The following is a 13,340-nucleotide window of genomic DNA, read 5'->3' as shown; positions in this document are numbered from 1 at the left end:
CAATCAACGAGGCGGTCGTCATTGCGCTCAGTGAACAATCAACGAGGCGGTCGTCATTGTGCTCAGTGAACAATCAACGAGGCGGTCGTCATTGTGCTCAGTGAACAATCAACGAGGCGGTCGTCATTGTGCTCAGTGAACAATCAACGAGGCGGTCGTCATTGCGCTCAGTGAACAATCAACGAGGCGGTCGTCATTGCGCTCAGTGAACAATCAACGAGGCGGTCGTCATTGCGCTCAGTGAACATGTATATACATTCACTTTCATGTATATACATATATTTGTTAATTAATAAATACATATATACATACAAATCTAAACATATATTTATTTACATATATTCAAGTATTTAATGGTAGTGGGAGACAGAATGATCATCTGGCTGGCCAGCTGGTGAGGAGCCAGCTGGTGAGGAGAGTGAGAGAGGTGAGGCAGATGGTGGCCCGCAGCCTCACACCTTCAGAAGTGTCTGCTGTGGCCACTCTGTGGCCCCGACGCTGCACCGCAGCTACTGTGTCACCTGCTGTGGAAGACGTGAATGTTAATATTACTTGTTATTGAACATATGAGTGTTAGTGTCACCAGCTGTGGTAGACGTGTGTGTTAGTGTCACCAGCTGTGGTAGACGTGAGTGTTAGTGGTGCCTGCTGTGGTGGACGTGAGTGTTAGTGTCACCAGCTGTGGTAGACGTGTGTGTTAGTGTCACCAGCTGTGGTAGACGTGATTGTTAGTGGTGCCTGCTATGGTAGACATGAGTGTTAGTGGTACCTGCTGTGGTAGACGTGAGTGTTAGTGGTGCCTGCTATGGTAAACATGAGTGTTAGTGGTACCTGCTGTGGTAGACGTGAGTGTTAGTGTCTCCTACTGTGGTAGACATAAGTATTAGTGTCACCTGCTGTGGTAGACATAAGTATTAGTGTCACCTGTTGTAGTAGACATGAGTGTTAGTGTCTCCTACTGTGGTAGACATAAGTATTAGTGTCACCTGCTGTGGTAGACATAAGTATTAGTGTCACCTGCTGTGGTAGACGTGAGTGTTAGTGTCACCAGCTGTGGTAGACGTGAGTGTTAGTGGTGCCTGCTATGGTAGACATGAGTGTTAGTGGTACCTGCTGTGGTAGACGTGAGTGTTAGTGTCACCAGCTGTGGTAGACGTGAGTGTTAGTGGTGCCTGCTATGGTAGACATGAATGTTAGTGGTACCTGCTGTGGTAGACGTGAGTGTTAGTGTCACCAGCTATTGTTGACGTGAGTGTTAGTGTCACCTGTTGTAGTAGACATGAGTGTTAGTGTCTCCTACTGTGGTAGACATAAGTATTAGTGTCACCTGCTGTGGTAGACATAAGTATTAGTGTCACCTGCTGTGGTAGACGTGAGTGTTAGTGTCACCTGCTGTTGTTGACGTGAGTGTTAGTGTCACCTGTTGTAGCAGACATGAGTGTTAGTGTCTCCTACTGTGGTAGAAATGAGTTTGTGTCAGCTGATGTGGTAGACATGAGTGTTAGTGTCAGCTGCTGTGGTAGACGTGAGTGTTAGTGTCACCTGTTGTAGTAGACATGAGTGTTAGTGTCACCTGATGTGGTAGACGTGAGTGTTAGTGTCACCTGTTGTAGTTAACATGAGTGTTAGTGTTACCTGCTGTAATAGACGTGAGTGTTAGTGTCACCTGCTGTGGTAGACATGAGTTTGTGTCAGCTGATGTGGTAGACATGAGTGTTAGTGTCAGCTGCTGTGGTAGACATGAGTGTTAGTGGTACCTGCTGTAGTAGACGTGAGTATTAGTGTCACCTGCTCTGGTAGACGTGAGTGTTAGTGTCACCTGTTGTAGTTAACATGAGTGTTAGTGTTACTTGCTGTAGTAGACGTGAGTGTTAGTGTCACCTGCTGTGGTAGACATGAGTTTGTGTCAGCTGATGTGGTAGACATGAGTGATAGTGTCAGATGCTGTGGTAGACATGAGTCTTAGTGTTACCTGCTGTGGTAGACATGAATGTTAGCGTCACCTGCTGTGGTAGACATGATTGTTAGTGTCACCTGCTGCTGAGTGTCACCTGCTTCTGAGTGTCGCCTGCTTCTGAGTGTCACCTGTTTCTGAGTGTCACCTGCTTCTTAGTGTCACCTGCTTATGTTTGTTACCTGAGTGTCACTTGCTGGTGAGTGTCATTTGCTGGTGAGTGTCACTTGCTGGTGAGTGTCACTTGCTGGTGAGTGTCACTTGCTGGTGAGTGTCACTTGCTGGTGAGTGTCACTTGCTGGTGAGTGTCACTTGCTGGTGAGTGTCACTTTCTGGTGAGTGTCACTTGCTGGTGAGTGCTACTTGCTGGTGAGTGTCACTTGCTGGTGAGTGTCACTTGCTGGTGAGTGTCACTTTCTGGTGAGTGTCACTTGCTGGTGAGTGCTACTTGCTGGTGAGTGTCACTTGCTGGTGAGCGTCACTTGCTGGTGAGTGTCACTTGCTGGTGAGTGTCACTTGCTGGTGAGTGTCATTTTCTAGTGAGTGTCACTTGCTGCTGAGTGTCACTTGCTGCTAAGTGTCACTTGCTGCTGAATGTCACTTGCTGATGAGTGTCACTTGCTGCTGAGTGTCACCTGCTGCAAGTGTCATCTGCTGCAAGTGTCACCTGCTACAAGTGTCCCCTGCTACAAGTGTCAAATGCTGCAAGTGTCAAATGCTGCAAGTGTCACCTGCTGCAAGTGTCAAATGCTGCAGGTGTAATTGCTGCAAGTGTCACTGCTACTAATGTCACCTGTTGCAAATATCAACTGCTCCTACTGTCACCTGCTGTTAGTGTCTCCTGTTGCTAGTAACACCTGCTGCAAATGTCAGCTTCTGCTAGAGTCGCCTCCTCTTAGTGTCACCTTCTGCTTGTGTCACCTGCTGTTAGTATCACCTGTTGTTAGTGTCACCTGCTGTTAATGTTACCTGCTTCTAGTGTTACCTGCTACTTGTGTCACCTACTTATCAGCGTTAGCGCTATCCAGAACATCTTAACTCACGATTCTCCACCATCAACGTACTGTTATTTGTCTCAGTAAAGTGACCAAATAATCACTTTGTAACCCAACAAACTGAGGAATCATTTACCCACCCTCCTCTTCCCCCGAAAAAAATACAAGGATTCAGTTACACAAGACACACCAGGAGTCTACCAGATCCCATGCAAAGATTGTTACTAAGTATACACTGGGCAGACAGGTCGCGTGCTCTGTACGATGATCATTGAACATCAGAGGGCAATACATTATGAACATAAGTCAATTGTTTTTCAACATGTTAGCAACAACAATCACAACGCTGACTGGGATGTTGCTACCATCAAACACTGCAACTACAAAAGCAAAATCATCTAAACTGCCTTCATAGCTGCCACCTCTAATTATAATAGCTCCGAGGGACAATATAAACCGGACGCTATTTAAAAATTTGACGTCAAGAATTACATACCATCTTCCAACCGAATACGTACAGAACGTTAATATAAGCTCCTGATGACGAACTGAAAAGTGTGAAAGTACTTGAGCTGAAGATTTCTACCGCCTTTTCCTTCAGTGGTTGTCTTTCATTATTAAAATCGGATGTCTGCAATATATTGCTTTACGATCACCTTTGCTGCTTGTTTCTGTCTTGACTTTTCCTGTTACCTCCTACAAACACTTACTCTTCTAAGACCACAAACCTGCACCCAGGTTAGTATTTTTAAGTGAACACGTTCTACAGAAATCTTTCCTGCAGAACATGTTGGTCAGGTTGGATGCTACACGTTTCGATCACCTGCACAGGTTAGTGCTCATTCAAAATATTCATACGAGAAAGTTTAATAATCTTATGGCACAGAGTGGTTGTAACACACATGAGAATCTTAAGTTTGTTATGAGCTTGTCTAGCTACTAGGTCACTCTCCCTGAACCGTGAGCTTTATCATACCTCTGCTTAAAGCTATGTATGGATCCTGCCTCCACTACATTGCTTCCCAAACTATTCCACTTACTGACTACTCTGTGGCTGAAGAAATACTTCCTAACATCCCTGTGATTCATCTGTGTCTTCAACATCCAACTGTGTCCCCTTGTTACTGTGTCCAATCTCTGGAACATCCTGTCTTTGTCCACCTTGTCAATTCCTCTCAGTATTTTGTATGTCGTTATCATGTCCCCTCTATCTCTCCTGTCCTCCAGTGTCGTCAGGTCGATTTCCCTTAACCTCTCCTCGTAGGACATACCCCTTAGTTCTGGGACTAGTCTTGTTGCAAACCTTTGCACTTTCTCTAGTTTCTTTACGTGCTTGGCTAGGTGTGAGTTCCAAACTGGTGCCGCATACTCCAATATGGGCCTAACGTACACGGTGTACAGGGTCCTGAACGATTTCTTATTAAGATGTCGGAATGCTGTTCTGAGGTTTGCTAGGCGCATAAATGCTGCAGCAGTTATTTGGTTGATGTGTGCTTCAGGAGATGTGCCTAGTGTTATACTCACCCCAAGATCTTTTTCCTTAAGTGAGGTTTGTAGTCTCTGGCCCCCTAGACTGTACTCCGTCTGTGGTCTTCTTTGCCCTTCCCCAATCTTCATGACTTTGCACTTGGTGGGGTTGAACTCCAGGAGCCAATTGCTGGATCAGGTCTGCAGCCTATCCAGATCCCTTTGTAGTTCTGCGTGGTCTTCGATCGAATGAATTCTTCTCATCAACTTCACGTCATCTGCAAACAGGGACACTTCGAAGTCTATTCCTTCCGTCACGTCGTTCACAAATACCAGAAACAGCACTGGTCCTAGGACTGACCCCTGTGGGACCCCGCTGGTCACAGGCGCCCACGCTGACACCTCGCCATGTACCATGACTCGCTGCTGTCTTCCTGACAAGTATTCCCTGATCCATTGTAGTGCCTTCCCTGTTATCCCTACTTGTTCCTCCAGTTTTTGCACTATCTTGTGTGGAACTGTATCAAACGCCTTCTTGCAGCCCATGAAAATGCAATGCACTCATCCCTCTCTCTCTCTTGTCTTACTGCTGTCACCATGTCACAGAACTCCAGTAGGTATGTAACACAGGATTTCCCGTCCCTGAAACCATGTTGACACACAAGAACACAAGAACGAAGGAACACTGCAGAAGGCCTACTGGCCCATGTGAGGCAGGTCCAAGTCTCCTACCGGCTTAAGCCAATGCACCCAACCTAGTCAGGTCAGGTCACATTGACTTAAGGGAGGAACACGGCAACCGACCTGGTAGCACAAGCTATCAGGTCCAACTCACACCCACCCACACCCACTCATGTATTTATCCAACCCATTTTTAAAACTACACAACGTTCTGGCCTCTATAACTGTATTTGGGAGTTTGTTCCACTCATCCACAACTCTATTACCAAACCAGTACTTTCCCATATCCTTCCTGAATCTGAATTTTTCCAACTTGAAACCATTGCTGCGAGTCCTGTTTAGGCTAGATATTTTTAGCACACTATTTACATCCCCTTTATTTATTCCTGTCTTCCACTTATACACCTCTATCATATCCCCCCTAATTCTACGTCTTTCTAGAGAGTGCAGATTCAGGGCCCTTAGTCTATCCTCATAGGGAAGGTTTCTGATACATGGGATCAACTTTGTCATCCTCCTTTGTACATTTTCCAGAGCATTTATATCCATTCTGTAATACGGTGACCAAAACTGTGCAGCATAATCTAAATGAGGCCTAACCAAGGATGTATAGAGTTGAAGAACAACCTGAGGACTCCTATTATTTATGCTTCTTGATATGAAGCCAAGGATTCTATTAGCTTTATTGCGAACACTTATGCACTGTTGTCTTGGTTTCAGATTACTGCTAACCAGAACTCCTAAATCTTTTTCGCAATCCGTAATATTAAGATCTACATTATTTAGTTTATATGAGGCATGGTTATTGTCCTGTCCAACATTTAGAACTTTGCATTTGTCTATATTAAACTGCATCTGCCACTTCTCCGACCACTGCATCAGTCTATTCAAATCTTCCTGGAGTGCTCTAATGTCCTCGTCAGAATGAATTCGACGGCCTATTTTGGTGTCATCGGTAAACTTGCCGATGTCGCTCTTTATGCCCTCATCTATGTCGTTTATGTAGATTGTGAACAGCAGGGGGCCCAACACTGACCCCTGTGGAACACCGCTCGTGACGCTTCCCCACTCTGATTTCCCCCCATTTATGCAAACTCTCTGCTGCCTATTTGTCAACCATGCCTCTATCCAGGAAAAAATTTCTCCTCCTATTCCATGTGCCTTAATATTTCTCAATAGTCTCTGATGTGGGACCCTGTCAAAAGCCTTACTGAAGTCCATATACACAATATCATATTCATTACCATGATCTACCTCCTCAAATACCTTAGTGAAAAAAGTTAATAAATTCGTAAGGCAGGAACGCCCCTTTGTAAAACCATGCTGAGATTCGTTGATTAATTTATGCTTTTCAAGGTGGCTACGAACTGCCTCGGCAATTATTGATTCCATAAATTTTCCCACTATGGAGGTTAGGCTTATTGGTCTATAGTTCGAAGCTAAGGACCTGTCACCTGCTTTAAAAATAGGTATCACATTTGCCATTTTTTCACTTATCTGGCACCATGCCAGTTTTTAGTGATATGTTGAAAAGATTAGCCAAAGGTTTGCTAAGCTCCTCTTTACATTCCTTTAGAACCCTTGCATACAGTTCATCAGGGCCTGGGGATTTGTTAGGTTTTAATTTATCTATTTGCATAAGGACCATGTCACTTGTGACCCTAATCGTGCGCAGTTTATTATCGTCCTGTTCTACATAATTTATCATTACTGGAATATCGCTGGTATCCTCCTGTGTAAAAACTGAGAGGAAGTATGTGTTAAAACTTCTACACATTTCCTTATCACTGTCAGTGAGCTGACCCGAGGAACTTTTGAGTGGGCCTATCTTGTCCCTCATCTTACTTCTGTATACCTGAAAGAATCCTTTTGGGTTAGTCTTCGATTCTCTTGCAACTTTAACCTCATAATCTCTTTTTGCTTTTCTAATTCCTTTTTTATTTCTCTCTTTAACTGAATATATCGATTTCTTAACTGCCCCTCTCCTCTTTTGATTTGCCTATATATGCCTCTCTTTTGACCAATCAGATATTTTAATCTATTGTTCATCCATTTAGGATCATTTTTGTTTGATCTGATTTCCCTATTTGGAACATAATTTGACTGAGCAGCTAGAACTATGCCCTGGAAAGCATCATATCGGCAACCATCACCACTTACCTGACCCTTAGTCAGGTCATTCCAGTTCAGCCCACCTAAGTAATTTTTCAGTCCTATGAAATCAGCCAAGCGAAAGTCAGGGACGGAGACTTGATTGCCATTATTAGGGGAATTCCATGATATATTAAAACTGAGAGATTTGTGATCACTTTCCCCAAGCTCATCATTAACCTCAAGATTATTAATTAGTGTTTCCCTACTGGCAAGAACCAAGTCAAGGAGGTTATTTCCCCTAGTTGGCTCTGTCACAAACTGTTTTAAAAAACAATCCTGGATCGTATCAAGAAAGTCACCTGACTCTAAATTTCCTGTCAAATTGCTCCAGTCAATCTGTCTATAGTTGAAATCTCCCATTACCACAACATTTTCGTATGTAGATGCCTTACGAATTTCGTCCCATAGAAGTTTACTGCACTCCCTATCAAGATTTGGGGCCCTGTAAATCACACCCAAAATTAGTTTTTCTCGGCCCTCGAGAAGCTGTAACCAAACAGATTCAGTGGCTAACGCTTCTACTTTTATATCTTGTCTAACACAACAATTTAAATTATCTCTGACATACATCGCTACTCCACCACCCTTCCTGTTGACCCTGTCAGTGTGGAATAATTTATAGCCTTGTATGTGACATTCAGAGGGCATCTCTCTATCTTTCAGATTGAGCCAGGTCTCTGTTATAGCAATAATATCTATGTTTCCTGCACTTGCAATTAATCTTAGCTCATCTATCTTATTTCTTACACTCCTGCTATTAGTATAGTAAACCTTAAGGGAGCTAGTCCCTTGCTGTCCTCTGCTGTCCCCCTTTGTTTGCTGACCTTATCTATTGTCTTTATTTATAACTTCATGCTGAATGCCTTTTATACATTTACTGTTTCCAACCCTAGTGTTGCAACCTGCTTGTTTCCCACACACACCCATACCTCTATCTTCTACCAGTTTAAAATCATAGGCATTTCACCAATGGCCTTCTCAATTGAGTTTGCAAGTGTTACCACCCCAGCCCCAGAGAGATGTACCCCATCCCTAGCATACATATCATGCTTGCCATAAAAGTTGTTCCAGTTGTCAATGAATGGGATTGCAAGTTCCTTGCAGTATCTGTCTAGCCAGCAATTTACACCAATTGCCCTAGACAACCATTCATTTCCTACTCCCCTTCTAGGCAAGATGCTACATATGATTGGGACCCCTCCCTTAGACTTAATGAAATCTATAGCTGACTTGTACTTACCTAGCAGCTCTTCTCTCCTACCCTTCCCAATATCATTTCCACCAGCACTGAGACAAATAATGGGCTTGTTCCCATTACCTGACATGATATTATCCATGACTTAAGAAATCGTAATGACACGATTGCAAATAAACCATACCCCCGGCCGGGATTGAACCCGCGGTCATAGAGTCTCAAAACTCCAGCCCGTCGCGCTAGCCACTAGACCAGCTAGCCACAATAAGATTCATCCAACTAGGTATATTTCTACACCATAGGAAAGTTAGCACAGGCACCTCTGTGACCACAAATGCAAGTTTTTACAGACGAATCTCCAGCTAGCGTGGCCGTGACGAACTCTAGCTCAAGTCCCTTCACTGCCGTCAACATGACTTAAGAAATCGTAATGACACGATTGCAAATAAACCATACCCCCGGCCTGTGCTAACTTTCCTATGGTGTAGAAATATACCTAGTTGGATGAATCTTATTGTGGCTAGCTGGTCTAGTGGCTAGCGCGACGGGCTGGAGTTTTGAGACTCTATGACCGCGGGTTCAATCCCGGCCGGGGGTATGGTTTTTTTGATGATATTATCCAGCCTGTTAACTATGTCCCCAACACCAGCTCCAGGGAAGCACACTCTATCTCTCATCTTCTTATTCCTATTACAAAAAGCATGGTCAATATATCTTACCTGAGAGTCACCAACCACAAGAATGCGTTTACCTCTGTTAGCAGGGGCAGTAGTACCCTTACCTTCACTGGCCACTGAAGTACATTCATCCTGAAGAACAGAGAAGCGATTTCCTACCTTCAGATCTTCACTCTTAACTTTCCTTATTCTGGTTCTCCTCCCATTACTGGTTACCACTCGCCACTTACAGCAGGTGCTGGACTGCACCTCACTGCTGGTAGCCGTTGCTGCCTCCCCACCTACAGCCTCCTCACAGCGAGAGACAGACTGCACCTCACTGCTAGAAGCCTCATTCCCCACAATTCCAGCCACCTCACACTCTCTCCCAGACCCATTGAGGTGGACTCAGCTCCTGACCCCGCTTCTTCACTGATCGCTACTAGGTCCTCTCTCTGCTTCCTGAGCTTTGTCATACATCTTCTTAAAACTATGTATGGTTCCTGCCTCCACTACGTCACTTGCTAGGCTATTCCACTTCCTGACGACTCTATGACTGAAGAAATACTTCCTAACGTCCATGTGACTCGTCTGAGTCTTCAGCTTCCAATGTGACCCCTTGTTTCTGTGTCCCCTCCCTGGAACATCCTGTTTCTGTCCACCTTGTCTATTCCCCGCAGTATCTTGTATGTCGTTATCATATCTCCCCTGACCCTTCTGTCCTCCAGTGTCGTCAGTCCGATTTCCCCTCAACCTTTCATCGTACGACATTCCCATAAGCTCTGGAACTAGCCTTGTTGCAAACCTTTGTACTTTCTCTAATTTCTTGACGTGCTTGACCAGGTGTGGGTTCCAGACTGGTGCTGCATACTCCAGTATGGGCCTAACATACACAGTGTACAGTGTCTTGAACGATTCCTTATTAAGGTATCGGAACGCTATTCTCAGGTATGCCAGGCACCCGTATGCTGCAGCAGTTATTTGGTTGATGTGTGCCTCCGGTGACGTGCTCGGTGTTATGGTCACCCCAAGATCTTTCTCCCTGAGTGAGGTCTGTAGTCTTTGTCCACCTAGCCTATACTCTGTCTGCGGTCTTCTTTGCCCCTCCCCAATCTTCATGACTTTGCATTTGGCAGGTTTGAATTCGAGAAGCCAGTTTCTGGACCACGTGTCCAGCCTGTCCAGGTCTCTTTGCAGTCCTGCCTCATCCTCATCCGAATTAATTCTTCTCATCAACTTCACATCATCTGCGAATAGGGACACTTCAGAGTCTATCCCTTCCATCATCTCACTCACATATATCAAAAATAGCACTGGTCCTAGAACTGACCCTTGTGGGACCCCGCTTGTCACAGGCGACCACTGTGATACCTCTTCACGTACCATGACTCGTTGTTGCCTCCCTGTCAGGTATTCCCTGATCCATTGCAGTGCCCTCCCTGTTATTCGCGCCTGATCCTCCAGCTTCTGCACTAATCTCTTTTGTGGAACTGTATCAAATGCCTTCCTGCAGTCCAGGAAAATGCAATCGACCCAGCCCTCTCGTGTCTTACTTCTGTTACCTTGTCATAAAACTCCAGGAGGTTTGTGACACAGGATTTGCCTTCCATGAACCCATGCTGGTTTTCATTTTAATATTGTTCCGTTCCAGGTGTTCCACCACTCTCCTCCTGTGTGTGAGTGTGTGTGTGTACTCACCTATTTGTACTCACCTATTTGTGGTTGCAGGGGCCGAGTCCTAGCTCCTGGCCCCGCCTCTTCACCGGTTGCTACTAGGCCCTCTCTCTCCCCGCTCCATGAGCTTTATCAAACCTCGTCTTAAAACTGTGTATGGTTCCTGCCTCCACTACGTCATTTTCTAGGCTATTCCACTGCCTTACAACTCTATGACTGAAGAAATACTTCCTACTATCTCTCTGACTCATTTGTGTCTTCAACTTCCAATTGTGGCCTCTTGTTTCTGTGTCCCCTCCCTGGAACATCCTGTCCTTGTCCACCTTGTCTATTCCACGCAGTATTTTATAATCTTTCTTCATAGGACATTCCCCTTAGCTCTGGAACTAACCTTGTTGCAAACCTTTGTACTTTCTCTAGTTTCTTGACGTGCTTTATCAAGTGCGGGTTCCAAACAGGTGCTGCATACTCCAGTATGGGCCTGACATACACGGTGTACAGTGTCTTGAATGATTCCTTACTAAGGTGTCGGAATGCTGTTCTCAGGTTTGCCAGGCGCCCATATGCTGCAGCAGTTATCTGATTGATGTGTGCTTCCGGAGACATGCTCGGTGTTATACTCACCCCAAGATCTTTCTCCTTGAGTGAGGTTTGCAGTCTTTGGCCACCTAGCCTATACTCTGTCTGTGGTCTTCTGTGCCCTTCCCCTATCTTCATGACTTTGCATTTGGCAGGATTAAATTCGAGAAGCCATTTGCTGGACCAGGTGTCCAGTCTGTCCAGGTCTCTTTGAAGTCCTGCCTGGTCCTCATCAGATTTAATTCTCCTCATTAACTTTACATCATCTGCAAACAGGGACACTTCTGAGTCTAACCCTTCCGTCATGTCGTTCACATATACCAAAAATAGCACTGGTCCTAGGACCGACCCCTGTGGGACCCCGCTCGTCACAGGTGCCCACTGTGATACATCATTACGTACCATGACTCGTTGTTGCCTCCCTGTCAGGTATTCTCTGATCCATTGCAGTGCCCTTCCTGTTATATGCGCCTGATGCTCTAGCTTCTACACTAATCTCTTGTGAGGAACTGTGTCAAAGGCCTTCTTGCAGTCCAAGAAGATGCAATCAACCCACCCCTCTCTCTCTTGTCTTACTTCTGTTATTTTATCATAAAACTCCAGAAGGTTTGTGACACAGGATTTGCCTTCCGTGAATCCGTGCTGGTTGGCATTTATACTCCTGTTCCGTTCCAGGTGCTCCACCACTCTCCTCCTGATAATCTTCTCCATAATTTTGCATACTATACACGTCAATGACACAGGTCTATAGTTTAGTGCCTCTTTTCTGTCTCCTTTTTTGAAAATGGGAACTACATTTGCCGTCTTCCATACCTCAGGTAGTTGCCCAGTTTCCAGGGATGTGTTGAAGATTGTGGTAAGTGGTACGCACAACATATCTGCTCCCTCTCTAAGGACCCATGGAGAGATGTTGTCCGGTCCCATTGCCTTTGAGATATCGATGTCCCTTAGCAGTTTCTTCACCTCCTCCTCATCTGTATGTATGTCGTCCAACACTTGTTGGTGTATTCCTTGTTGGTGTCCCCATCTGGTCTGTCCCCCCAGAGTCCTTCCTGTCTCTACTGTAAATACTTCCTTAAATCTCGTGTTGAGCTCCTCACATACCTCTTGATCGTTTCTTGTGAGTTCTCCACCTTCTTTCCTCAGCCTTATCACCAGGTCCTTGACTGTTGTCTTCCTCCTAATGTGGCTATACAGCAGTTTCGGGTCAGATTTGACTTTCGATGCTATGTCGTTTTCATACTGTCGCTGGGCCTCCCTCCTTATCTGCGCATACTCGTTTCTGGCTCTTCTACTAATCTCCTTGTTTTCCTGGGTCCTATGATTCCTGTACCTTTTCCATTCTCTGTTGCACTTAGTTTTTGCCTCCCTACACCTTCGGGTAAACCAAGGACTCGTTTTGGTCTTCCTATTATTTCTGTTTCCCTTGGGAACAAAACTTTCCTCTGCCTCCTTGCACTTTGTTGCCACATATTCCATCATCTCGTTTACTGATTTTCCTACCATTTCTCTGTCCCACTGAGCCTCCTGCAGGAAGTTTCTCATACCTGTGTAGTCCCCCCTTTTATAGTTTGGCCTGTCCCCTTCAGTTCCTGTTACCTTCTCCACTTGTAACTCTACTATATAATCAAAACTCAGAACCTCGTAAGTGATGTCCTCAATGTCTGAACTGCTCTGGGTGAACACAAGATCCAGTCTTGCTGGCTCATCCTCCCCTCTCTCTCTGGTTGTGTCCCTGACATGTTGATGCATGAGGTTTTCAAGTACCACATCCATCATCTTGGCTCTCCATGTTTCGGGACCCGCATGTGGCTCCAGGTTTTCCCAGTCGATCTCCCTGTGGTTGAAATCGCCCATTACCAGTAACTTTGCTCTGCTCGAGTGAGCTCTTCTTGCCACCTCAGCCAGTGTGTCCACCATCACCCTGTTGTTTTCTTCGTACTCCTCTCCTGGCCTCCTGCAGTTCTGTGGTGGGTTATACATCA

The 13,340-nt window shown here is 45.2% G+C and overlaps 1 protein-coding gene across 1 annotated transcript in view; it reads right to left on the bottom strand.

Annotated features, from left to right (window-relative positions):
- Positions 1 to 375: 375 nt before the first annotated feature.
- Positions 376 to 13,340, bottom strand: part of LOC128690677 (opioid-binding protein/cell adhesion molecule-like) — a 110,161-nt gene continuing 97,196 nt past the window's right edge. Inside the window, exon 7 of the mRNA XM_070088506.1 lies at positions 376 to 524. Coding sequence (XP_069944607.1) covers positions 376 to 524 — 149 coding nt within the window. The remainder of the gene's footprint in view (positions 525 to 13,340) is intronic.

This window comes from Cherax quadricarinatus, chromosome 24, assembly GCF_038502225.1.
Source record: "Cherax quadricarinatus isolate ZL_2023a chromosome 24, ASM3850222v1, whole genome shotgun sequence".
Classification (NCBI taxonomy): domain Eukaryota; kingdom Metazoa; phylum Arthropoda; class Malacostraca; order Decapoda; family Parastacidae; genus Cherax; species Cherax quadricarinatus.
Note: the sequence above shows the minus strand (reverse complement) of the source record. Positions and strands in the feature narration are given on the sequence as shown.